Source organism: Eulemur rufifrons, chromosome 24 (genome assembly GCF_041146395.1).
Source record: "Eulemur rufifrons isolate Redbay chromosome 24, OSU_ERuf_1, whole genome shotgun sequence".
NCBI classification, from domain to species: domain Eukaryota; kingdom Metazoa; phylum Chordata; class Mammalia; order Primates; family Lemuridae; genus Eulemur; species Eulemur rufifrons.
The window spans coordinates 6,037,521-6,063,922 of NC_091006.1; the positions used below are offsets into that span (position 1 = coordinate 6,037,521).

At 57.8% G+C, this 26,402-nt stretch overlaps 2 protein-coding genes across 6 annotated transcripts in view; one reads left to right on the forward strand and one right to left on the reverse strand.

Annotated features, from left to right (window-relative positions):
* SIPA1L3 (signal induced proliferation associated 1 like 3) overlaps positions 1-9,483 on the forward strand; it is a 218,843-nt gene extending 209,360 nt beyond the window's left edge. The window contains exons 20-22 of the mRNA XM_069457233.1: positions 4,501-4,636; positions 6,476-6,557; positions 8,203-9,483. Coding sequence (XP_069313334.1) covers positions 4,501-4,636; positions 6,476-6,557; positions 8,203-8,346 — 362 coding nt within the window. The 3' untranslated portion in view covers positions 8,347-9,483. The remainder of the gene's footprint in view (positions 1-4,500; positions 4,637-6,475; positions 6,558-8,202) is intronic.
* Positions 9,484-12,856: 3,373 nt separating this feature from the next.
* On the reverse strand, positions 12,857-26,147 carry DPF1 (double PHD fingers 1). 5 transcript variants are annotated; one of them, XM_069457325.1, is made up of 12 exons: positions 26,011-26,147; positions 20,117-20,272; positions 19,932-20,039; positions 18,611-18,738; positions 18,262-18,351; positions 17,500-17,578; positions 17,160-17,291; positions 16,225-16,275; positions 16,014-16,133; positions 14,809-14,921; positions 14,129-14,210; positions 12,857-13,996 (listed from the first exon to the last, which is right to left on the reverse strand). In XM_069457325.1, the coding sequence occupies exons 2-12, from the start codon at positions 20,139-20,141 to the stop codon at positions 13,926-13,928; spliced, it is 999 nt and encodes a 332-aa protein (XP_069313426.1). In that variant the 5' UTR covers positions 20,142-20,272; positions 26,011-26,147; the 3' UTR covers positions 12,857-13,925. The 5 variants fall into 5 exon arrangements, with proteins under 5 accessions (XP_069313426.1, XP_069313423.1, XP_069313424.1 ...); XM_069457322.1 differs by having other exon boundaries at positions 20,117-20,277; XM_069457323.1 differs by lacking the exon at positions 26,011-26,147 and adding an exon at positions 21,717-21,825 and having other exon boundaries at positions 20,117-20,277.
* Between the last annotated feature and the right edge of the window lie 255 nt (positions 26,148-26,402).

Below are 26,402 nucleotides of genomic sequence, written 5' to 3' on the forward strand. Positions count from 1 at the left end.
CAGAAAACCCAACTTAACAATGCCTTAAACACGCAAGCCTCTGTGCAGGTGAAACTCCCGGGGTGGGCAGCCTCGCGCTGGTGTCGCACTTCCGTAATTGTCTAGGGCCCAGGCTCCCTCCAGCCCACTGCTCTGCTGTTTCTAGGGGACCTCACCCTCACCGTCCAATGTGGCCACTAGCACTCCGGCCATTGCTGGACAGGGGGACATCCCTTCCCTCTCAGGACACTTCCCAAAGCCTCACGTTCCTCCTACACTTACTTTCCCTTGGCCAGAGACTCACCCCATGGCCACACCTGGCTGCAGGGGAGGCTGGGAATGAGGCTATGTGCCCAGCTAAAATTTGGGGTTTGTTATTAAGGAAAAAGAGAAAACAGATGGCAAGGGACTGCTAGCAGTCTTTGCCATTTTCTTCCCATCTGACTTTGGGCAAGCGGCTTTACCTTTCAAGGCCTCAGTTTCCTCATCTGTCAAATGGGACTCACTGATGCCTGATGGGATGCCTGATGGATGTGAACATGTTCTTTGGGCACATTTTTCTCATCTTTCAGGCCACAGCTTGGTTGGCCTCCTCCAAGAAGCTCTCCCCGATATCTGCTAGTCTGGATCAGGCTCCTCTGGGCTCCCACAGTCCAACTCCTTTGGGCTGTCACTATCTAATCATGGGTCTGTCTCTCCACTGGACTGGGAGGGCAGGACTCAGAGCTGTCTCTGTCACCACCGGCACCCTGCACGGGGTCTGGCACAGAGCAGGATCCATTAGACCAGGCCCACGTGCACAACCTCCATGTTTCCACGTTTGAGCCAGTCCCCGTCTGGCAGGTGGCCCTGGGGGAAGCTTCCTCCCTCGTGTGCTTCCGCCCTGTGCCGCAGCCGCCCCTGGGCACCGGCTGAAGGTGGTCAGGTCCCTGCCCGGCCTTGCCCTCCAGGACCGGTGGGGACGGCTGCCAAGCGGCGGCTCAGCCCTGCAGATGGATTTGAGCCCAGAGAGGCCTGACAGGCTCGGTGTGGAAGAGGGTTGCTCGGTGGCTTTTCCTGGAGGAGGTGACCTGCCAGCCACGACGATACTAGGAGCATCTACTCCGAGCCAGCACTTTCCCACTTCGCAGACATCGTCTCTTCCTGGGGATGTGTTGGGACGCACATTTACGATTGAGGAAACAGGCTCGGCTGCCACAAGTCACCTGGCCCAGGGCACACAGGGCCAGGATTGAAACCAGGCCTGAACACCCCTTTGGAAAAATGGGCACAGGAAACAGTTTATAGAAAAGGCAACTCAGATGATCCTCACACCCCTGGAAATAGCTCGTAAGAAAAGATAAATGCGAGCTGACACTCACGGAGATGGTTCTCTGTCTCCCACTGCAGAGATGGGGTTTGCTAACACTGGAAGCAGGGAGCCCCTCCCGCGTTGCCGGTGCAGTGCAAATTGGGTGCAGGCCTGCCCCTCCTCTGCAGGGCAGCTCTGTGATACCTGCCACCAGATTTTAAAGGCTCCTGCCCTTTGGCCCTGCAGCTCTTAGTTCTAAGTGACCTTGGTGTGGGAAAGGCCTTTCCATCGTCACGTGGCCCATTCGAACTTGAATCAGAACTTCCTCGGGCTCGCCCGCTAGCCAAGGGGCCAGGGTGGGAAAGAAGGGATGATTTGGGTTAAAGTGGGGTCTCCACGTATTTTATTGGTTCATTTATTGATTCCACAAGCTGGATGCGGCTGGCCCCAAGGACTTCAGGGTAGGACAGGGTTGCTGCCCTGCGGAGTGGTTGTGGGCAGTAAGTGAGTTTATACAGATTTACTGATGTAAGCGTGCCCCTGGGGGCTTCTGGGTTTTCAGCCCCAAAACTGGCAGCCGGGAAGAGGGTGTGAGGGCCTTTAAAGAAAGTTCTCTGCAGGCGCCCTCAGGATCCTGCCAACCTTGGGCAGGGGGGCCCCGCAGCAGGCCCTGGGCAGGGTCCGCACTCCGGGTGCCTGCTCTGCAGCCCAACATGGGGCGCTAGGAGGGATGGGGGAGGGACTCCAGGCAGCCAGGCCCGCTCCTCTTTCTCCTCTTACTCTCCTTTGCGTCTCAGGATGGCTGGTTCTGGGAGGGGGAAGTGACAGCCACAGCGAAGCCACTCGGCTTACCCCAGTGTGTCCAGAGCCACTCGCCACATGCGAGAGAGCTCAGGAAGCCGGTGGGCGGCACTGACTCCCCACGGGGCCGGGCACCGGAGTCGTCTGGGGAGCTTTTTCCTTCTTTACAGAATTAACAGATGAACCACAGAAGATTGCGGGGCTGGTGGGGAGAGCATAGCAGAAAGGCCTGGAAGGAAACACATCAACGTGGTGTTGGCAGTGACCTCCGAGGAGCAGGGAAGGGGCCAGCGGGGGATTGGAAGTCAGGGCAGCTTCAGCTTATTGTGGGGTTTGGGTGAATGAAGATATATGTGGGTTTTCTAGGGGGGGTTTGATTTGTTTTTAGGGTTTGGAGTTTTTTTTTTTTTTTTGAGACAGAGTCTCATTCTGTCACCCGGGATGGATGTAGTGGTGTCATCATAGCTCACTGCAACCTCGAACTCCTGGGCTCAGGTGATCCTCCCACCTCAGCCTCCCGAGTAGCTGGGACTACAGGAGCACACCAGGCTAATTTTTATAGAGACAGGATCTCACTCTTGCCCAGGCTGGTCTCGAACTCCTGGCCTAGGGCCATCCTTTCACCTTGGCCTCCCAAAATGCTAGGAATACAGGTGTGAGCCACTGGGACCACCCAGCCTTCTTGTGCAAGTAGAATAAATGGGAAATACTAAGGGAATTCTTGTTAACTTTGGTAGGTATGTTCCTGGCATAGTAATTTTCTTCAAAAAAACAAAAACAGGGAGGCCGAGGTGGGAGGATTGCTTGAAGTCAGGAGTTCAAGACCAGCCTGAGCAAGGGCAAGACCCCGTCTCTACTAAAACAATAGAAAAAATTAGCCGGGTGTGGTGGCACATGCCTGTAGTCCCAGCTACTCGGGAGGCTGAGGCAGGAGGATCGCTTGAGCCCAGGAGTTGGAGGCTTGCAGAGAGCTATGATGGTGCCACTGCACTCCAGCCTAGACAACAGAGCGAGACCCTGTCTCAGAGAAAGAAAGAGTTAAGGAGAGGGCTAATTGTAAAATAAAAAATTTAAAAAGCGAAAGAGATACAGGGAGGAAAGCAGAGTGACTGTATGTGGAAAATCGTTGAAACTGATGGTGGGTTCCTGAGGACTAAGGACGAGATTTTCTCTCCTTTGGGGCGTGTCTGAAATTATTCCTATAAAAATATTTTCAAAGAGAATAAACATTAAATAATTCCAAGAATTGGGGAAAATTTGAAGGTAACTACATAGTAGATATCTTTGTATTATATAGATGTATATTATTTTTGTATTATATAGATGTATATTATTTTTGTATTATATAGATGTATCTATTGTATTATATAGATGTTAAATTCCTCGAGTATGAGAGTGGTGGTGTGATTATAGAAGAAAGTGTCCTTATTTTTTGAAGATCTGTAGTAAAGAACACAGAGGGGAAGTACCGTGCCGCTGGCGGTTTACTCTCACGTGGTTAGGAGGAGAGACACACAGATGAGGAGGAGAGAGAAAGCAAACATGGCAAAACGTTAACAATGGACGGCCCCAGGGGAAGCTATTGGGTTCTACTGTGCTGTTCTTGAAGCACAGAGATGGAAGAGGTCGGAGCCAGGGAGCCGCTTCGCCCGACGGTGTGAGCACGGCCGCTGTGCCCTGGCGGGGCCCGCCTGTCACCACAGGCACACACGACACCTTGTTTTAACACTCCCGAGGATTCTATTGTCTGGCTGTCCCTGGCTCACCAAACCTGCCGCTGTTTGAGGGCACCGGGGCCGTCACCAGCTCTTGCCGTTACAGAAAGATGATCTAACAGTCATACTTGAAAACGCAGACATCTCAGGCACCCCTAGAGCGAGTCACGTGTCTCGGGTGGGACCCGGGAACCGTCATGTTAACTGGAGCCCGGGTGATTCCTTCTCTCTCTTCAACATGCGGGGTGTTCTGTGCCTCACTTCTCTCTGCGTTTGAACCGCACCAGCCTTCCCAGGAGGAGAGCGAGGGACATAATGAGTCCCTGCCCGGCGCCAACCCTTCTGCTGGTGGCCCCTTTTTTCATATCATTTATTTGTTGACCAAACCAGGTCATTTGTGCCGAGAAGGCGCCAGGTTCTGAATCTGGCTGGTTAGTACCTCGCGCTGTCACTTCACTTGTTTCTGTCACCCTTGTATTTTGTATAAACTGCTCGTAGGGGCTAGAGGCGTGGTTAGGGTCAGGATGGAGGTCTGTTTGTGTTCTTGTTTTGCTTGTTTATTTCGTTGGGTTTTTTGGCAAGAATCTATCCTAAACCCATTTGATCAGTGGCAGGTGTGACCGGAAGTGGCGTGAGGTTTGGGTGGGAGGTTTGCAGGGAGGGGAAGGAGCGGGAGCCCCGCCCACCCGCCGTCTCCCCCCTGTCTGGCCGCAGTGCAAAGAGCCGTCTCACTCTTCTCTCTGAACGACCCAGCGCTGAGCCCGGACATCCCCCCTGCGCACAGCCCTGTCCACAGCCACCTGAGCCTCGAGAGGGGGCCCCCGACCCCCAGGACCACCCCTACCATGAGGTGAGCCTTCCCTGGGAACGTTCAGGGGCCCAGCCACACGGGTCCCTACCAGCGGCAGGACAGAGGGACTCCGTGGGAGGTGGCTGCTGTGGGTCACCCGCCGCCGCTCCCTGGGCAGGAGCCGGCAGGACAGCCGCTCCCTTCACCTAATGCTCTCTGAACTGATGACACCGTGCCAGTCCAGGCACCGGGACCAGCAGTGGCCAAAATAGACTCAGCCCTGTCCTCACAGATGTCCCAGTCCAGTGGGGAAGACACTTGAATCAATACTCACACAATGGTTTCACTTCCAACTTTGACAAATGCTAAGTAGTGTCCCCCCACCCCCAGCTCTCCACTGCCAATCTCCCGTCTGTCTGCAGATTCCTAAACTCGCACGTGTCCGCTGCACGCTGCCTCTCACGCCCCCCGCACCTCCCCGCCAGGCCCAGGCCGGGCCCTCTGGGGACCCAGCAGCAACCGAGGCCAAGCCCAGCCCTCAGGAGGCCTCACCGGGCAGGGGGAGGACAGGGACAGATACCGCACATTTGCCATCTCACGCGCGGCTTCTCACATTTAGTGCAACATATTTGACTGTACTAAGTTGGCAGAAAACAAAATTAAAAAGAGGCAGAGAGAATGTAAATGGCACGTTCTGCCTGTGCATGGATTTAAATAGTGCGTTTCACACTCGTCCACACACCTCGCGGTGCGGGCTTCTGTGTACAACACTCCGTGCACTGTACGTGGGGCAATTGAAGCATTTTTGAGGGTAATTTGGGCTCTCCTGGCTTCTTGCTCCACACACTGGCTTTAGAACTCAACCTCCACCACGGCACAGGCCCACGGGAATTGTAGGTGGCAGGTGCGGGTGGCGCCGCTGCAGCGAGGGTAGGACAGGGCAGGGCGTGGGAAGTGGCAGGACCCGTGGCCCTGGGCACACTCTGGGATTCCCTTTGCCCCCAAACTGCTGTCCTCCCATCTGCCTCCCACCTCCCCCTGCAGCTGCAGGCCCCCAGGATGCAGGAGCATGGGAGGGGCTGAGACACCTGCCTGCCTTCTCATCTGCCGCAGCCCCGCCCTTCCCGGCACCCACAGCGCCCAGCGCCCAGCGGGGCCTCCCTCAGCCCCAGCTCAGCAGGAAGGGGCTGTGCATTCTCCTCTGCAGGGGCCAGGCCGGCCCTGGGCTGGGAGAATCTGCACAGAGGAGGAGCCATAGGCCCGGAGTCCTGGATTCAAATCCCAGCACCAGCAGTTGTGTGGGCAACGACCCCTGCCTGACCTTGGCCTTCCCCTTCTGTCTGGCGGGTAGCTATGCAGCGCTCTTGAAGGCCACAGTGGTCAGGGGAGCTCAGTTAGGTGGACCACACCTGGAGCCAGGGAGCCCAAGCCTTGGCGCAAGGTAGGCTCTCAGTGACGGGCACGCTGTCATCATCATTGCTGGTACCGTTACCAGTCCTGTCGACGAGGGCAGGCCCTTTTGTCCGTCTGTCCACTTATGCACTTCCTGTGCTCGGAACAGTGTCCAGACCTTCGAGGAGCTCGGGAGATGTCTGTGGAGTAGGTTCTTTGTATCCCGAGGATACGTGAAAGAGGTTCTCCCTAAAGTCACGTATGTGGCCCGTCTTACGGGGAAATGGACACTTCAGAGCAGGCGTCCCCCCCATCCCCCAGCAGGCCTGGTGCTCCCATGACATGGCGCCCTTGGCTGGGGGAGCATGACTGGGAGGAGTGCTGGCTTCTCCAGCAAGGAAGGGACTCGCTCGCCAGAATCTCGGGCTGTTCCTCCCAGCTGGGGGCCAAGAGCCCTCCCCAGGGGCTGTCAGGCCTGAGGCCTGACCTCATCCCCTATCCTTCCAGCGAGGAGCCCCCCCTGGACCTGACAGGCAAGGTGTACCAGCTGGAGGTGATGCTGAAACAGCTGCACACGGACCTCCAGAAGGTAAGGCCTCGTGGCACCCCCTCCCCGGCCCACTTCCCGGCACACGGGGGGCTGGGGGACAGGGCTTAGGCACCTGCCAAGGCCACTCAGCACCTGTCCCCACCCCCACTCCCATTCTTGAGTGTAGTCATGAGCAAAACGTGGCAATACCAAAGGCTAGTAAGCACACAAAGAAACTCTTACACTTTCCAGGAGAGGGAATAAATTGGCCCAGCCCTTCTGGAGGGCAGTGGACAAAACGTATCAAAAATGTAGTTGTGCACCTTGTGGACCAGCAATTCCACTTGTGGGGATTTGTGAAAATTTCCTGCGTGAGTACAAAGATCAGTGAACAGGATGCACCTTGCCGCCCTGCTGGCGACAAAACGTTGGTGTTGGTGCAGCTGTCCATCAACAGGGGAGTGGCTGTCACCTGTGCAGTGGAATAGTCTGCAGCCAATTAAAATAACAAGAGATCTACATATTTACTAACATGCAAAAGAAGTCCAATAACTTAAGTAAAAAAAGCCAGCTGCATAACTGCTTCCTAGAACATCATCGCACTTTTGTAAAAAATGTTTTAACAACCAGCTGGGCGCGGTGGCTCACACCTGTAATCCTAGCACTCTAGGAAGCCAAGGCAGAAGGATCACTTGAGGTCAGGAGTTCGAGACCAGCCTGAGCAAGAGCGAGACCCCGTCTCTACTAAAAATAGAAAGAAATTATATGAACAGCTAAAAATATATATAGAAAAAAGTAGCCGGGCATGGTGGCACATGCCTGTAGTCCCAGCTCCTCAGGAGGCTGAGACAGGAGGATTGCTTGAGCCCAGGAGTTTGAGGTTGCTGTGAGTTAGGCTGACGCCACGGCACTCTAGCCAGGGCAACAGAGTGAAACTCTGTCTCAAAAAAAAAAAAAAAAAACCCAACCAAAAAAAAAATTAACAACCATGAGTTGAGAGGATGTCAGGGACATCTAGAAGGCGACATTCCAAATTGTTCTTTGGACTTGGCTCCAGGGGTTGGAAGAATAAGGAGAAACAAGACGGAGGAGACTTCTGCTTGTTTACATACTTCTGGGTGAGAGGCGGAAAGGTGGCAGGGTGTAACTTGTGAGTCCTCAGGCACCGGAATCACAGGGGCCCGGGTTCAAATCCCCACTCCACTGCTTAATGCTGTGTGACCTTGGACAAGTCGCTGCCTCTGGTTCCGTCTCCCGGGAAGGGGGCAGCTGCTCAGGCAGTCCTGGGTCCACAGCCCAGCCCCCCGCTTGCTGTGCGCAGCTTGGTTTCCTCTTCCAGGAAAGTGAGGATAACAACAGTCCCCAAGTCCTTGGGTGGCTGCAAGGGTGGGATGAGGTGACAGTAACAATGATGATAACAATTGCTCCATGTCAGGCGAGGTCCTGAGAGCTTGAAGTGTGTGACCTCAGGAAACCTCGCAGCCACCCCCTTTAGAGTTGAGGGAACGGGGCCCAGGGAGAGGAAGCGACTTGCCCGAGGGGACTCAGCTGTGGGATCTGAGCCCGGCAGCAGCCTGGCTCCAGCAGTCAGCTCTGGACCAGAGCCGGGCCAGGGCTCCCAGGCCCCAGGGGGCCATTCGCTGTTCGGAGCCCCCAGGAGCCCCCAAGCCACCCCCCTGACACGCAGCCCTCCCACCCCACGCAGGAGAAGCAGGACAAGGTGGTGCTACAGTCGGAAGTCGCCAGCCTGCGGCAGAACAACCAGCGGCTGCAGGAGGAGTCGCAGGCCGCCAGCGAGCAGCTGCGCAAGTTCGCAGAGATCTTCTGCAGGGAGAAGAAGGAACTCTGAGGCCGAGAGGCCACCACTGCGGCCACCCTCCACCCCAGGCCCTGGCTCCTTCTCTGCAGGCAGGCTGGGGGCTGCTGCGCTCCTCTGCCCTGGGCTCCGCTCCAAGACAACCCAGCCAGCCAGGGCCCGGGGACCGACTGTCCCCACGGCCCTCCCTATGGACTCCGGAGCCTGATGGCTGTGGGACCCCAGGGAGCCCTCGGGGGCGCTGTGAGCCAGGGTGTGCCCATGGCCCTCAAGCCCCCTCTGGGCTGCCCACCTGTGGTCCCTGGGAGCCGGGCCGTGTCCACACTGCCCCGGGGCCCGTCCTCTGTCCCCATCTAGAGCCTCTTGCTAGGATGGGGCAGGAGTCAGTCTCCAAACCCCACAGCTCCGAGAGCTCACATACCAGGTTTCCTCACCACGTCCGACAGAGCTGAAGCTTTCGGGGCCCAGCCCCCTGCATGAAAACTACAGTGTGCAACCAGCCCTTTCTCCCCCACACCCAGAGGGGACAGACCAGGGCTCCTCGGTCCCCAGCACCCTATCTCCAAAAAGCACGAACGTTATCCCCTCCCAACACCCTCCTTCCCAGGAGCACTTTCTTAGAGTTTAAATTATTTTCTTGGGGGCCCCAGGACAGAGAAAGGAAGACCCAGCATCCAGTCTGCGTCTTTGAGAGAGGAACTCTGTTCGTACAATCAGGACGGTTTATACGATCTTCTTCTATCAGCTCCTCCTCCACCAGGGGCCACAGCGCCCAGGCTTGGGGCCCACAGGCCCCCCCACCTCCGAGCTGCCGCCCTAGCCCGGCCCAGGTGGCGGAGTGGCCACACAGCCCACCCTCTCCTCCCAGCGGGACCTGGACCAGCAGCCGCGCCACCTCCGGGCTCCAGGAAGGGCTCATGATGCCCTCAAGACAGGGCAGGAGAAAATCAGCCTTCATCTCCTCCTCTGGTTTTGTTTTCCTCCTCGAGTCTCCCAGCCCATGGCCCAGGCCCGGGCGGCGCCCACCTGACACCCTCACTGTGCTCCCGGGGCGCCGCCGTGCGGATCCCACTGGACGCTGGTTCTCTAAAGGCAATAAGGGCCGCTCGCCAGGCAGCCGAGCCCACGTGGTACTACGCTGTTCACCCAGGAAACAGTTTCTTTTTTTCCTTCTTTAAAAACAAACAAAAAAAAATATATATATATATTTATTTTTTCATGTAGAGTTGCGCCAGAACAAGTCTGTACGGCCACAGTCCGTGGATTTCCCCAACCTCAAGCTGAGGATCGAGGCGTGTCCCCCGTGGGCTGGGGGTCAGTGGGAGGACTCAGAGGGACAAAGTCAGGGTGGGCGGGCAGGCAGCTTCCCTTTTGGGAGGCAGCAGGCAGGGAGGAGTTGGCAGAGCGGGCCTGGCTCCCAGCGACATGCTCTGGGCCGTGCGCCAGCGCCAGGCAGCCCAGCCCTCGCCCAGGGACCCGCCGCCTTCTCTCTGGGGCCAGGAACCTCAGGGAAGGGGGCTCTGGGGACTGCACAAGACGCAGGCACTCCGGGAGGTGCCAGGCCGGATGGGTGGGGGCGAGAGAAGAAGGTACTGTCGCATCTCCTGTGATCAGCCTGTGTCCCGCCCACAGCCCCGCAGTCGAGCAGAAACCTCAGCTCGCTCCTCTCCCCCGCGGTGTGAGGTGGGCGCTGGGCGCGCCCAGCCACTGTCCTCAGCCCTGGCCAACTACTGTGATGTCTCTCCTTCCCTGACCCCCTTTTCTGGGGGCTCTCCCCGTCCCCACTCCTGTCCTCAGACTCCAACCTGGAGCCTTTTTTTTTTTTTTTGTCTCCTCATCTTCAGATCATTCAAATCATTTTGGGGACCTAATCATGTCCATTGACAAGTGTAAGTTATGATTTTTGGTTTTGTGTTTTGTTTTCTGTTATTTTAAAGGACTTCTGCAAAACAAATCTATTTAATTTGAGGTTGGTGATCTATCCGATGGCTGAAGATAGCAGGGTTTTTTTCATATGTTGATTTGTTTCATTCAGTTTTTTTATTCTTTATTGTCTTTTTTTTTTTTTCTCCCATCCCTGTCTTGACATTTTCTGGCATGTTTCTGGAGGTTTCAAAGGAAATAAATGTTTCATAGAAACGGCTTGTGTGTTCACTAGCTGTGCAGCTGCCTGGAGTCACTGACAAGAGGGTGTGGTCCAACACCGGCCCCCTCCTGCTGTCCCCCGTCCCAAACAGCCGTCACCACCACGTACACACCGCACACTACGTACTAAGAACCAGGGGACACCAGCCTTGTGAACTTCTTTTCCTTGGAGCCCAAACAGCAGAAATCCAATGCTCAAGTTTAAAAAGACAGTGAGATTCTACAGAAGTCACCTACTGGAGGCCCAAAAGCCAGACCTGGTCCACGGAGTTGTGTTGGTTTTAGAAATAGTGGCCAACCTGGTGCGGTGGCTCAGGCGTGTAATCCTAGCACTCTGGGAGGCCGAGGTGCGAGAATTGCTTGAGCTCAGAGTTCAAGACCAGCCTGAGCAAGAGTGAGACCCCCCCCCCCACCATCTCCACTAAAAATAGAAAAACTTAGCCGGGCATGGTGGCGCATGCCTGTAGTCCCAGCTACTCGGGAGGCTGAGGCAGGAGGATCGCTTGAGCCCAGGAGTTTGAGGTTCCTGTAAGCTAGGCTGACGCCACAGCACTCTAGCTCAGGCTAGAGTGAGACTCTGTCTCAAAAAAAAAAAAAAAGAAGAAGAAGAAGAAATAGTGGCCAACTTTTAAAAATCTGGAAAGTCGATTTTCAGCTGGGTAGATCGGCCCTTTGCAGCCCCTGCCTCTGTGGGCTGGTCTCCCACCCAGGCCACTGTGGTTGCCCATTCTGCCCCCTCTGGAGGGGGTCAGAGCTCCTTCTGCCAGTCGGCCATGGGTGGGTGGGGTAGAAAGCAGCCCCTCCTGGCCCAGGTCTACATCTGGCCTGGAGAACACTTGCAGTTGGAGTGGGAATCAGGGTCAAACCAACGTCCGCACCAGGAAATTCCAAGAGCAGATCCCAGAGCCTGGCCTCCTGGGAGTCCAGCCTGGATCTCAGCGGCAGCCGGCCCTGTGAAGGCCGGCTGGGCAGGGTCCTGCTGACCTTCACCCACCCACCTGTCATTGAGTTTTACATCTCTGAGCTAAAACCCGAGGCATCTCTGACTCAGACCCTCACCTCCCAAAACATGTCTTTTTCCAAAAAGCATGGGGCCCACATCCAGGACTAGCCATTCCCTTGACTCCTAAAAATTTTAGAGTTTCCAGAGTTCTCCAGACACTCTCTGGGTCTCTGGGGCTGCCCTGCCCCCCTCCCCCCGCATCCACGGGCGAGGGGGGTGGAAGCCTCGGAACACACTGTTCTCACATCCTCTCCTGGCGCCTGAGACACCAGCCGCTTCCAACACCCCACGACGCGCACGCCAGCGCCTGGTCCCGCCTGAACCGCCTGCTCGGCCCTTCCCGCCTCGCCCCAGTTTCCAGCTTCCCCTGCCTGGCGGGGACCCTCCTGTGTCTCCTCACCCAGTCTTTCTGGATCCCTCTGACCTTTGATTCTCTCCAGATTGTTCTGCTGGTCCCTAAATTCTTATGCCCAACTCTCCCCTGAAGTCCACGTCTCTCTCATCTCTCTGTGTCTTTTGTCCTGGGACTTTGCCTGTCCCTGGATCCTGACTTTGTCCCCACATTTGCCTCCCCTCTTCTTCCCTCTCCTAATTTACGTTTCCTCCCCCTCTGTCTGCCCTCGGCAGGCGTCTCTCTCCTGGTTCTCTCCCTAAACCCTCCGCCTCTTTCCGATCACTGTCTGCTTCTCTGTCTCTCCCCAGCGTGTCAGCTATTTTTTATTACTGTTATTTCCTCTCTCCCACCAAATCCCCAGCTCTCCTCTGTTCTCCTGCTCTCTCCTGACTTCCCCCCATTCCTGCGCTCTCCCCGTCTCACCCTCCCTCCTGGGCACGCCTGCTCTTTCTGACTCTCTCTGTAAATTTGTGACTCTCAGACTCTCTCTCTTCTGATCTCCAAGTCCTGCTTCTCCCTCCTCATCCCCCATCACCCAAATCCCAGTCTCTCTCCTCGTGTCCCCGTGTCTAGATAATCTCCCCCTTCCACCCTGTCCCCACCACTCTTTGCCCGACATCCAGGACTGGGAGCCCCAGGTAATGTTTGGGTGGATGCCACTTCCGGACACCCATTTCCCAGCCCAGCCCAGGAGGGGCCGCCCTCGTCATCTTCCCATCCCTGCCCTTCCCCCAGCCCCAGCCGCCTCCCCCTCACTGCTCCTGCCTCCCCCTCGCTGCTCCTGCCGCAGCTGCAGCAGTCCGTTGCCAGGGCAACCACAGCTGGCTGGGCGGGAGCCCCTCCACCCCATCCCCCTTCTCTTTTCCGGCTAGGCAGGGAGGAGCTGGGACAAAGCGGGAGAGGCGGCTTGGGGGGAGGATGGAGGGAGGGGCCGGCTCAGCCAGCGAGGCCCCATCTCCCCTTCTGGGTGACTCCCCAAACCAGGCCAGAGAACGAGGCAGTCATGGGCAGAGGGGTCAGGCCCAGTTTAATACACAGAACAAGTTAATTCACAGCAGAGGCAGGCAATAAAGGAGACTTGGTGACAAGGGGGGGGGGCACTCCTGGATTCGGGGAGGTTCCCCCAAACCCACCTCCTCCCCCACTTGCAGTCTCAATTTCCCTTTTTTTAATCCCGGAACAACAAACACACACAACCACAAAAAACAACCATGCCCCCTCGTTACCCCCAAAATGGCCAGCGAGGGTGGCAGGGGGCAGCCAGGCCTGGCAGGGCAGGGAGAGGGGCAGGGGAGGGAAACGAGTCCGTTGCAGAGTCTGTGCTTCTCATTCCAGCAGGCGCTGAGCAGGGGCCCGCCTTGCCCCACTGCCACCGCCAGCCACGCGGGCGCACGCGGTGGGCAGAGGGTGGGGCGACCGGGGAGGGGCGGGAACAGAGTTCAAAACCATGGTTCACGTCATGCAGTATCCACGGTGGGCACCGGGAGGGGGCGAGGGGTGGACACTATGCCCACCCACCCTGGGCACAGGGGGATGGATGGTGCCACCTTGGTGGGGAGGTGGGACAGCTGCAACTCCAGAAACTGGGGGTAGGGGGCGCCAGGCAGGAGGCCGGCATAGACTGGTGCCCAGTGGATGCTCTCAGCAGCGCCCCCTCCACCCAGCCAGGACTTAGAGGACTCTTTGTATATATTAATTTCTTTTTTTTTCTCTTTTTTTTTTTTTTTTTACTTTTTGTCTTTTTCTTTAGAAAAAGGCTCTGTCCATGCCCCTGGCTGGCACCTACCACCCCCCATGCCCGCCCAGAGGCGGGGTATGGCTTTGAGGGGAGCAGAAGCCCCTGGTGCCCACTTGCCAAGGGATGGGGAGGGAGGGGAAGGGGTCCTGCCGGGCCCAGCAACCCGCAGGGCAGACATCCCACTCGCACAGAGGGCAGGGGTGGCCCAGCCCCCTCTCGGGCCTCCCCCTCTCACCCTACCCCCGTGGGGCACTGGGGTGGGCAGAGAAGAGGAGCTCGAGAGGCAGGTAGACAAGCACCGCTCCAGAGGTCCAGGTGGGCCGGAGCCAGGCCTAGGTGAGGGTGATGTAGGCAGAGGCCTTTTCTTTCAGGTGCCGAAGACAGAGGTGACAACTCCAGCTCCCTGCAGGGGTGGCCAGAGGATGGCGTTAAGCCCGGGCCCAGGTCCTTCCCACCCAGAGGACGTGGTCTTCACCAACTGGGAGACAGCTTGCCGGCCCACCCGCCCCCACGTCGTGCCCACCTCGTCTCTCACCTTCCGGGGGCTCTGCCATGGGGGGACTCAGGCAGTACATGTGGTAACCCCGATCGCAGTCGTCACAGAACAGCAGCTGGTCCTGGGGGGTGAGACCCGCCCAGCTGGCACCCTGGGGGCACGGGCACCAGAAACCGGGGTGGGGGGCTGGGGCAGGGGCTAGGGCACAGGGGCTGGGGGAGGAAAGGGGGCTCTGAAATGGTCTTTGCGTCTTGGAATCTTTGCAAGACGCTGCCTGGCCAAGCAGAATCACCCCTGAGGACTGTCAGTTTGCAGCTTGGTATCTGGGTTTTGTAGGACTATGCAAGGCTTTAAATGATACCAAGATAATCTGATACCAGCTCTGGAAGCAATGGGCACGGGTTCAAATCCCAGCTCCTCCATTTCCCTAGCTGGGTGGCCTTAGGGCAGGCCATTTTCCCTGTCTGAGCTTGGCTCCTTCTCTTTGGTGTGGGAACAAGAGCACCTGCCTCAGAGGTGCCCGGGAGGAGTCAGAGAGGAAGAGTAAAAAGCACCGGGCTCAGTTGATGGACATGAACAGCAATAATAATACTTGTTACTAGTGTTCGCCAGGGACGGGCTCCCAGGAAGGGCCCTAGGCTCAACTGGCAAAGGTGGCAGTGCCAGGTGGGGAGGGCAGCTGGGTGTGAGGGGTGGCAGGCGGGCGGGCGGGCACTCACGTCGTTCTCCGAGGTGCCACACAGGCTGCAGGACTTGCACTCAATGCACTGCCAGCGGTAGGTCCGCACGGCCGCCGTCATGTTCACCGTGAACTGTAAACACGAGGGGTGTCCTGGGGGCCAAGGGGCAGGGATGCGGTTAGGGGGTCACCATGCCCCTGGTGGGTACTGACCCCGAGGGAGGACGTGGCTTAGCCTCACCCTGGCTCATAAGGCCAGCGAGGACGCACTCTGCACTCCAGCCCGACCCCGACCTGCCCATGGTGACCAGCAGGCAGCAGTACCGTGGCCACCACAGTCTCCCACCCAGCCGCCATGGCAACCACACTCAGCTCCGCAGAATGCCATGGCAACCGCATTCCATTACCCACAGTGCTGTGGCAACCACTTTCTACCACCCACAACACTGTGGCAACCACATTCTGTTAACCACCGTGCTGAGACAGCCACATTCCACTACCACAGCTGAACGGCCAGGCGACCCCGCTAACCGCAGCAACGCGGCAACCCCGTCCTCCCAGCCACGACGCCATGGCAACCACCTTCCACAACGGGTCCCCGCACCTTGGTCCCATGCTACTAAAGCCCGTTCCGCACGATGCCCCAGCAACCAAACTGTTAGTAACAATACTGCGAATGCCAGTCTCTGAGTCATTCCACTGCCACGGCGCAGACACCCGCAGCCACTGACCCGCGCCGTAACAGCTACGTTCCACTACACCAAACTGCCACGACAGCCGTAACTCACCACCCACGATACCATGACAACCACAATTCATTCCCCACTGTGCTGAGGCGACCACAGTCTACGACCACAGTCCGCCATGGGAAACCACTTTCTATTGACCGCCGTCCCATGGCCAGCACTTCTGTCAGCCGCAGCGCCAGGCAGTGGCCATCCAGGACTCGCATCACACAGTTGCCTTGGCAACCTTCTCTCCCTGCGGTCCATGCCATGATAAGCACATGCCACTACTCTCAGTGCCAGGACTGCCACATCCCATTGTCCCCAAAGACTCGCTGGCCTTACTCTTTCCCACAACTCTCAGCAGTTGAGGCAGCCCCGCGGGCTCTGGTTACCCACAGCACCCCTGTGATGCTCTGGGTCCCCACAGTCCTCACCCCCGTGCCCCTATCCTCCAGGTCCCATACCTGCGCGTCCTCCCCACCCCAGGCCCCAGAAACCTCGGGTGGAGGAGTGTCACCTGATCGCCCACAGTCTGCACAGGAGATGAGGTCCTCAGGACACCCCGTCTTCTTAGAGCCACCCAGGCAGAAGTCACAGTAGCCGTTGGGGATGACAGTGCCGTCGGGCGCCTTCTTGGCTGGAAGACAGCGGGCGGGCGTTGGCGGGGGCGGGCAGTGCACCCGGCCAAAGGCTGCTGCGGAAGTGGGAGCAGAGGGAGGCGTCCCTACCTGTGTGTTTCCTTTGTGCCTCAGGGACCCAGGCCAATTCTTTGTAAAACTCTGGGGATGGGGGACAGAGAGAGGGGCTCTCACCACAGGCAAGGCTTCACCCTGCCCCCAGCCTCAGCCCCAGGGGTGGACCCCTTGGTCCCGGCAGTGGGGAGGTGGGGAGAGAATTGCTACCCCGGGCTGTGGCCAGTGGCAAAAGAGGGCTGGCGAGGGGTGCGAATAATTCTCATCAGCACCCCGAACTCTGAGACAACTGACATGTCCTCTCTATTGGGTAAAAACTCGGTAAATCCAGCTCTAGGAAGGGCCCTCTGCTGCCTTCTCACATACACGTCCCCCAGACAGCCTCCCCTAACCAAGCCCTGACTAGAGAAACATTCAGGAGATACCACTGGCCAAGATCTGGTGTGGAAACAGACACTCAGAAGGAAAATTCTGAACACAGAGGTGCCTGGCTGTGTAGTGGGCGTGGGGCGAAGAAACTCGCCCTCTCCCTCCAAGAGAGGGTGGGAAGACAGCGTCTCCCTCGGCGGAGCCTCCGCAGGCCCTGCGCCCCTCCCCCACCCCTCAGCTGTCAGGGTTGGCATGGGATTGGCATGGGCGGACGCCAAGGGCTCCCGGGCCACAGGCCCTGCCCCTCGGCCAGAGCTTAGCAGAGAAGGGAGAGAGGGAGGCAGGGCGGGAGGGGAGTCATCTATCACCCCCCTCCCCAAGCTCTAATTGAAACAATAAATCAGACCCAGAAATATTACGCCCGGCCGGGAGCGAAGGAGAGATGGTTGGTTGCCATGGCAACCCCAGAGCCAGCATCCCCATGGTCGGTGGGGGGAGGGAACCACTGAGCTGGAGATTTTCCAGAAACGTCTAATATGCCCCCCCAACCCCACCAGGCTTCTGGGGCCCCTCGCAACCCCCCACCTGGCCTGCCTGCTCACGTTTATGGTTGTTTTTCCGGTGGAAGGGCAGGGCGTGGCGTTCGGCGTTCTCCTCCCCCTCCTCCTCTGCCAGGTGGGTGTGGGTGTAGTGGTAGCTGAGCCCCGGCCGGTTCTTATACCGTTTCCCACAGACTGGAGAGCGAGCGGGCGAGTGGGGAGGGCTGGCCGGCCCCTCTGAGCCCATGCCGCCTCCGCCCTGGCTGCAGGATCACACCCCCTCTGCCAGAGACCTGAGCATCCCCCACCCAGGCCCAGAACGGGAGGGAGAGGCCACTAGGAGAGAGGTCTCTGGGCCCCTCCCCGCCCCCCCCTCTCTTTCCCCCTCTTCAGAAGGACTCACTATCACAGACATACGGCTTGTCTCGGTCCTCCAGGGAAGCGGTGTCCTGGCGTTTCCGGAGACCCCCGATGCCATATGCCTGGGAGTTAGGAGACAAGAAAGTGAGGAAACAGAGTTTTCATCATTTGGGCTTGAAAGTCAAGTTGCAGCTGCGCAAACTTCCTAGCTGTGGGGCCTTGAACCTGTCTGAAGTTCAGTTTCCTCATCGGGGGTACAGGTATAAAGATAGTTCTAATCCACTGTACAATCTCTGTTTTGCAAATGGCTCTGAAGCCTCAGTTTCCTCATCTGTAAAATGGATATAAAATCTCCTACTCCTTGGCTGGGGACTGTGGCTCATGCCTATAATCCCAGTGCTTTGGAAGGCCAAGGTAGGAAGATCTCTTGAGTCCGGGAGTTCAAGACCAGCCTGGGCAACATAGCAAGACCCCATCTCTATAAAAAATTTTAAAATCAGCCAGGCGCAGTTGGTGAACATCTGTAGTCCCAGCCACTCAGGAGTCTGAGGTGGAAGGATTGCTTGAGCACAGGAGTTCAAGGTCACAGTGAGCTATGACTGCTGCACCACAGTCTGGGCCGTAGAGTGAGACCCTGTCTCTAAGAAGAAAAAAAAAGAAAAGAAAAGAAAAGAAACTTCCCCACCCCTCTGGGGATTAAATGAGGTCAGACTTGAGACTTGTGGCAGGGGCTGGCTATCGTGCATACTCAGTACAGGGGATCTGTCGTTGAGGGGTGCAGAGAGGAGAAGCTGGAGGGTGGTACCTTTCCTTTGGCCCTGTTCTTCCTCCTGGGAATGTCATCCTCCAAATCTTCCACTTCGAGATCGTGCGGAAACTCCAGCAACTGCTGTTTCTGGGCACCAGGAGAAGGGAATGGGTCAAGAAAGTAGGGGGCCCTGATGTGCTTTTGAGGGGCCCTGGGCAGAGGCTGAGATTAGGGGTGGGAAGGCAAGTCAGGAGCTCTTCTGCAAAGAAAGGAAGTCTGGGCAGATGGAGACTCAGGACACCTGAAGGCCCCAGGGAGCCAGGGAGAGTTCAGAGCAGGTACGTGATGTGCCAGGCAGTAGACAGGTGAGGGGAAGACTCGCAGCTGGGGCCCCTTGGGGGCCTACCTGACAGTCCATAATGGTCTCCTCCTCCTTCAGCTCAATCTTCTTCTCCCCCGTCTCAGCACACAGCAGAGCCTCGAGGACCGGTCCTTCCGGGAGGCCACCCTCCTTCTTCAGGGGTGCCTCACAATCTGGGGACAGGGCCATGGGGGCAGTGGGGAAGTTGTCCCTGGAGGACTCCTCAAACTGCCCAGGCGGGGGGACCATGCTTACTGTGGGAGGGAAGAGACTTTCCCACACTCAGCCAGCCACACACTCGGGAAAGGATCCCAGACCCCAGGAAAGACAGCCACACCCGAGATCCGCTCAGACACACTCAGAAGACATGGCCAGAACCTGGGAAACCATCAGAAAAAGACACAGGCCATCAAACACACCCAGACCCGGGACATATGGGGGAGACGTAACTAGACACCCAGAGACACTCAGAAAGAGACATTAGACCAGCAGACATGCCTATATCCACATGGGAGGACACAGATGATACATGTGGACACGTATGGAGGAGACACAGACATACTCAGGGAGAATCACACAGATGGTTACACACGAACACACACAGGAAGGGGCACAGAGCCAGGTGGGCACTCCAACACTCCTGGGTACATACAGACCCTCGGAGACACCTGCACAGAGGGAGAGAAACAGCCAGGGACTGTGATATTCCGGGACACACTTAAGCAGTGAATCCAGACACTCTGATGGCCCAGCACACACGTGCAGAAATGCAGAAATGCACCTAACGCACCAGACACTATGGGAAGAGATTCTCCCAGACACTCCGAGGCACGGGGACACTAGCAGGAAGAGACAGCAGACACCCTGGTACACCCAGACACACGTGGGAAGCACGGGATGCTCTGATGGACCAGAAACAAGAAGGAATAAACCTTCTATGACACCTGGAAACACCTGGGAAGATACACCCTGATACATGCAGCTAGGAATGGAGAGGGCCCACCAGACACTCTGACGCATCTAAACACACACTGGGAGATAAAGAACTGGACATCCTCAGGCACCCACAGAAAAAAACATCCCAGTTCACAGGGGAGGAGATGTGGCCAGAGACTCCCTACACCTGGACACACCTAACAGACATCACTATGTCCTCCAGTACACCTGGGCACCCGGACCAACGTGGGAGGAGACAGTCGAAGCTCAGTGACTCAGAGAAAACTGTAGAATCTCTGGAATACACCCAAGACACATGGGCAGACACAGCCAGCCATTCAGACACTCGCTAGAAGGAAGATAAAGGCGAGGCTCAGACACCCCTCAGCGTGTGCTGGGGCATCGGTAGAGCCACAGCGGCTCTACCCACCGATCTTGTACTCGCAGGGCCGGAGTCTGGGGTCCTCCAGGATGTTGAGTCTCCGTTTCTTCCTCCAACAGCGGGCAGGGTACGTGTAAATCTGTCCCGGGGCCAAACCTGGGGCAAGCGGGGCGGTAAGAAGTTGGCCGAGATGTCGCGGCCGGCCCCGCCCCTCCCCCGCTTTCCAGCCGCACCTGGCCCGCGGTGGGTCTTCTCCATCCAGATGTAGCAGTTGTTCTGGGCCACGCCGGTCTGCGAGTCGAGGAAGGGCAGGCGCAGGCTGCGCTCGGCGCACAGGCGCGCGTTGTAGCTGCGGCAGTGCTCGATGGCCTCGCGGTAGAAGTCCTCGCCTAGGCTACGAGGGGTGGTGAGCGGGCGGGCGGCTGTCAGCAAGGGCAGGCGCGCGGTGTCGCCCGGCACCCCTCCCCCAGCCCGCCACCCCGCCTGCCCTGGCCGGGGATGGGTGGGCCGACCCCTCCAACTTAACCTCTCCCCTCCTCCCTCTCCTGGACCCAGAATAGGGGGAGGGGATAGGGCCAAGGGGCCCCAACCTGGCACTGGAGCAGGCCTTGAACTAATGAGTAGATACACACGACGTAGAAACAGACAAAAACACACAGGGACCCATCCATACAAGAACATATCCAAACACAAACAAATCACACATAGCCACTCGGGATTCACACACAAAGAGAGACATACCCCAATACTCACAAAGGAGAAATAGACAAATCTCACACACGTGCACACATGAATAGCTACTGAAAAATACAAATATCCCAAGTTACATAGAGTAAAAAGATCACACAAATATCCATGCACAAATACACATCACATACCTAAAGACACACAACATAAATCACCCACACAAAGACACACAACATGGAAACAGATCACACCACACAGGCTCATACAACCAAACACACACACCATACACCCATACTCATGCAACCAAAGACACTCAGATACACAAATGTCAAAAGGCAGGAACTATACAAACAAACTGTAGAAACAAACAAACACATATGCACTTACGCACCTATCCAAAGACACAGTACAAACCACACAATATCCAAACACACAATACAAAGAAATCACACAGATTCACAGAGGTACACACTCACAAAGGTACACAACATAGAAAGCAATATCTGAAATACAGCACATCTAAACACACACAGACGCACACATATAAAACACAGAAACAGTCAAATCCACCACATTCACACATAAATTTACACACAAATACACCCATACCTATATACCCAAAGACACAGAACACAAGACAAATAGTGCATAGTTCCAGAGGACATGTACACACACGGAAAGACCCAAATATCCAAAGATATCTACTGTAGAATAAAATAAATCATACACATATCCACACACATATTAAAAAAAAAAAACCGACACAAATTAAGTGACACACATACACATACTTCACATCCCAAGACAAAGGTAGTGTGGACTTCACTCGAGTTTACCAAGGCCCCCGCATCCCCGGGCCATCTCACTCTCTCCCAGACCCGGGGGTCTCAGGGCGGGGACGATGTCTCCCTTCCCCAAAAAGAATCCGGTGTCCCCCCATGCCCTCCACCACTCCAGGAACGGCGCATCGGACACCGTTCTTGCTTGAGACCCATAGTCACACACGCTCGCACCCCCGCGCAGCCCCGCACACGGTGACAGCCCCCCAGACACCCCATCGGCCCCACCCCCAGCCGCCACACAGACACACATGCCTGCGCCGACCCGCCCGCGCGCCCTTCCCCGCCTCCCGCCTGCCCGCTCCACCTCAGGGGGCCGGGGATGACCGTGGCCATCTTGCTCCCCGGGTCCTGCCCCCAGCAGGTCCCCGCCGGGTCGGTCCTCCCAGCGGTCGGGCGGGCGCTGAGGCCGCCCATCCATTCATTCCCGGGGGGCGGGAGCACGCGGGCCACAGCCAATCGCGGCGGCGGGGCGGGCCCGCCCGGGCCATGCCGGGAGTGGTAGTCCCGGGCCGCGGGGAGGGGCGGGGGCGGAGCCCGGGAGCTCGCACCGTCCCTCACGCGGGCTCACTCATACACACCCCAGTCTCACGTGCACGCGTGCACACCTGGCCGCGCACACACCCACGCATACTCACAGCCTCCCACGGACTCACAGACACACGCACACACACTTCAACACCCAGAGACTCGGAGACACCTTCCGAGTGCCACTCGCCCACACAGACTTCTCCCCAACATGCCCGCGAGCAGACACCGCCCCCCACCCCCACCCCCACCCCCACCCCAAGTCCTTCATAGGCCCAGAGAACCCTATCCTGTCCCACAGGGGCTGTCTCGGTCCCCAGCCACCCTGCTCAACTCCTTCCGCAAGCCTGACAGCCGCAGGCTGGTTAGCAGCTGTAGCCACACCTCCTGGGTTCAAATCCCAGCTCTGCCACTTGTTGGCCCTGTGACCTTGAGCAAATGACTTCACCTTTCCTGGCCTCAGCTTCCTCATCTGTAAAAGGAGAATGAAGTCCTTTGGATTGTCGTTCGTGAGGATTAAGTGAGTAAATATAAGTAAAGCTCTTTCTTTTCTTTCTTTCTTTTTTTTTTTTTTTTTTTTTTGAGACAGGGTCTTGTTCTGTTGTCCAGGGTGGCACAATCATACCTCACTGCAGCCTCAAGCAATCCTGGGCTCAAGTAATCCTCTTGCCTCAGCCTCCTGAGTAGCTGGGACTACAGGCATGCGCCACCACACCCAGCTAAATATTTTTAATTTATTTTTTTGTAGAGAGGGGTCTCTCTATGTTGCCTGGGCTGATCTCTAACCCCTGGCGTCAAGCGATCCTCCCGCCTTGGCCTCCCAAAATGCTGGGATTACAAGTGTGAGCCCACCTCGCCTGGCCAGGTAAAGCATTTTAAAAGGTACCTGGCACATAGTAAGTGCTCAGTAAATTTGTTTATTCCACAAAGGATCTGATATGTACTAAGATGTAAGATGGTGATAGCAAACCATTATTAGGAGAGTAATGCCTGCACATAGTGGATGCTCAGTAAATATTTGTTGAACGAATAAACATGCTGAGCACCCACACTGTACAGGGCACAGTTCTCTCCGGGGTCATACTGTTATTATCTGTATTTTCCAGGTGAGGAATCCGAGGCACAGGGAGATGACCTGACATGCCCACAGCTCCTGACTGTTTGAAGGTGGGACTGAGGGAGGGATTCACACACCTAGGTGTCCATCCCCAAGTGGGCCTTAGCTCCTTCTCTCTCCCACTGTCACCCCCGCTGACTGCACCCTAAGGGATCCCCAGAGAGTGAGCTGACCCACCCAGTCACACACAGCCCCAGCCCCACGCCCCCCTCAGAGTTAGCATTCTAGTTTGAGTGGCTTGCATGGATGGGTTAACATGCCCACACATGCCCTTGTCCACCAGGGGGCCCTCCAGCAGACAGAAGGGGCAAGCTAGGCTTCACCTCTTTTGTCTCCCACATGGGAGAGACCCACTCAAGGCCTCCCACACTCATGGTCACTTACACACACACACACACACACACACCCCCTCAGTCTCAGACCCCTTCCACAAACTCGCCCCCATCTAAGCCAGAGAAGGCCTTGACCTGGCCCTGCCCCCTCTCCACAAACAGCCCAAGTGGTGACAAGGGGATTAAGCGAGAGACACCAGCACCCCCACACTCACTCTGCTCCACGCCCCTATAGTGCTACCCGGCCAGTCTCCCACCGCAAGGTAAGCCCTGCCCCCGGCCCCCAGACCCACAGCTCAGCTCAGAGGGCACCTTTGCCACCTTCCTCTCACCTCCCACCACCCTCTCAGATGCCCCCAGCACACCCTCTCACACTTGCTCCCCACATCTTTAGCTTCAGACACTCCGGCTTGCACTTGCCCCACCCCAGCATGCTCAACCTCAGTGTGGTCTAGTGGAGCCCACTGTGGACACGTGTGCTCCTCCCAGAAGTTCCTGCCCACCAGCAGGGCTTCTCCCTGCAGACCGGGCTGACACTTGGGGAGGTTTCCTCACCCCTTGTCACCTTCACAAACCCCTCTCCCACACTCTCCTACACACTTGGACTCCCAGTCCTCTGCCCTGCCCAAGCAATCCTCCTAGCACCATCCCCCAGTGCCCTGTGTGGCAGCGGCCCACAGTGGAAATCGATTTTGATAAATCAATACTGATACCACTAATAATAATCACTACATTTGGTCAGGGTCAGGCTCTGTGCCAAGTGCTTTACAAAGATCACCTTACTTAAGTCCCACAGCGCCCCATGAGCTAACGAGAAGTGTTATAATCCCCCTTTTACAGATGGGAAAACTGAGGCTCAGAGGTGGGGAAATGGAAAGCTCAAGCTGGGGTTGGTAGACAGGCAGTCAGAACAGGTCCCCACTCCCAAGGGGGTTTGACTTTCACATTGTTTGAGGAGCAAGTGAGTTCCCCTTCATCCCTGCAGAGCCCTGGAAAGGGAGGGCAAAGAGGGCCCTGGCACTCCAGCAGGTCACTGTGGCGTCCAGGCCCCGGCCAAGGCTGCACCATACCTCCTCCAAGGGGTCTGAGCCAGGGTCAGAGTGAGGGGTCTGGGTACCTGTAGGTTCACCAACCTGCACAGCAGCCCTGTTCCCAGTCAGTTTGAGGGTGTCCCTTACAGGAAAGACATCTGTCTGTGTGCCCAACTTAGAGTGAGAGGAAAGCAGAAGGTGTGTCACCATCTCACACGGACCTGGGCCCCATACACCACCACCCTCACTCTGCCCGTGGCAAAGCCACATGTGTAGGCACGTGCCTATAAGTCCCTGCAGGCCCCCCCATCCTCCTCTCCAGACTCCCACCCCCCACCCCCACTCCCGCCAGAAACCAGAAGCGACTGGGGGCCTTTGGTCCAGCCACCAGGCACAGTCCTATTCTTGAGTGGAGGATGCTTCCTCCGCCCCCTCGCCCCCCGCCCCAAGCACTCGATGTTCAAGGTCAAGGCAGCAAGCGCACGGGGTTGGGGGAAGGGTGAGGGAGGTCGCCCCGGCCCCTTTGTGCGGCGCCGCCGGCGCTCGCCCTCCGCCTCCTCCACCAGGCCGGGGAAGAGGGGGAGGGGAGTGCCGCGCTCGCCTGCCAGGGAGGGAGGGCGGGAGCGGCCGGTGCGCCTGTCACTCGGAGCCCGCTGTCACCGCCTGGGAAAGGGGGGTGGGGAGCGCTGGGACCCGGGAGTCCGGGATCCTGAAGAGGGAGCGAGAGAGAGGGAGAGAGAGAGAGGACAGAGGTGGAGAGAGCGAGCGATGGAGAGGGGAGGGGCGGGGGGTGCTGGGCTTGGACCCAGGCCTCCGAGTTCCCGGCCACTGGGCCCAGGAAGAAGCTAATGCTGGGAGGAGGGACGCGTACAGGGAGAAAGGGAGGGAATCCCCGGAGACCGAGGGCGCTCCCAGCACCCGCTCCTGAGGCATCCGGTCCCCTAGGGGATAGGAGATGCTCTGGTTAGATGTGCATGGGCGGGGAGAGGGAGGGATGCTACGGTCCAAGCTGGCCGTGGTGTCGGGGCTTCTAGGTCCTGAGGATCTCGGGAGGGAAAAGGGGAGGCAGCAGAGATTCAGCCCAGAAGCCCTGACATCTCAGCTTCCACCCTGCGGCCGCGAGGCCGGGGTTCCCAGAGAAAGGGGGGAAAAGAGAAAGGTGCTTTGATGAGGGGGAAAGGCGATGGAAACCCTGGAGAAGGAGGTTTGGACTTAGGTGTTTGAGCTTCCAGCCCCTGCCCGGATCAGCCTGGCACCCCCCGAGACCCTGGGGAGGAGAGATGGAGGAAAAGGAGAGGGAAGCCCCTACCCCCACTCTGGGTGGGGAAACGGCCTCCGCCACCCCCCCAGCCCGCGCCACATTCCTTCACTGACAGCGACAAAGAAGAGGCGCCCCCGCGAACCTGGAGGGGCTCCCGCCCCCAACCCCAGGGGGCAACAGGGGGTGGCGAGCCCCCAGGGGCGGGGGAGCGAGCTGAGGGGCCCCATTCAACTAAGGTCCGAGCGCTGCGTCCCCCTTCTCAGCCCTAGAGAGGGCGGGGGAAGGGCTCGTGGGGGGTCTGGGCCGGGGGCGGGGACGGCGGGGACACTCACGACTTGAGCGGGTTCTGAATGGCGGTAGCCATGGCCCGCTCGGCTGGGCCGCCTCCGGCCCGGGGCGCCGCTGCCGCCGCGCGCGGGCCCAGCCCGGCCTGCGCCGCCCGCTCTGCCGCCCAGCGCGCTACGATTTCATTCATTCTTGGGGCTGCAGCGCGAGCGGAGCGGGGCGGGCCGGGGGCGGGGCCCAGCCAATCCCCGCGCCTCCCGGCGCACGACGGGACGTGGAGTCTAGGGGCGCGCGGCGGCGCCCGGGGGCGCCCCTGCCCGGACTACACGTCCCAGGGGGCGTCGGGAGGGCCGCGCGCCCATTGGCTGCTGGGGATACAGGGCGGGGCGGGGCTCCCCTCAGAGCATCTTTTCCCCCTCCCTGGGAGTGCTCCCTCCCC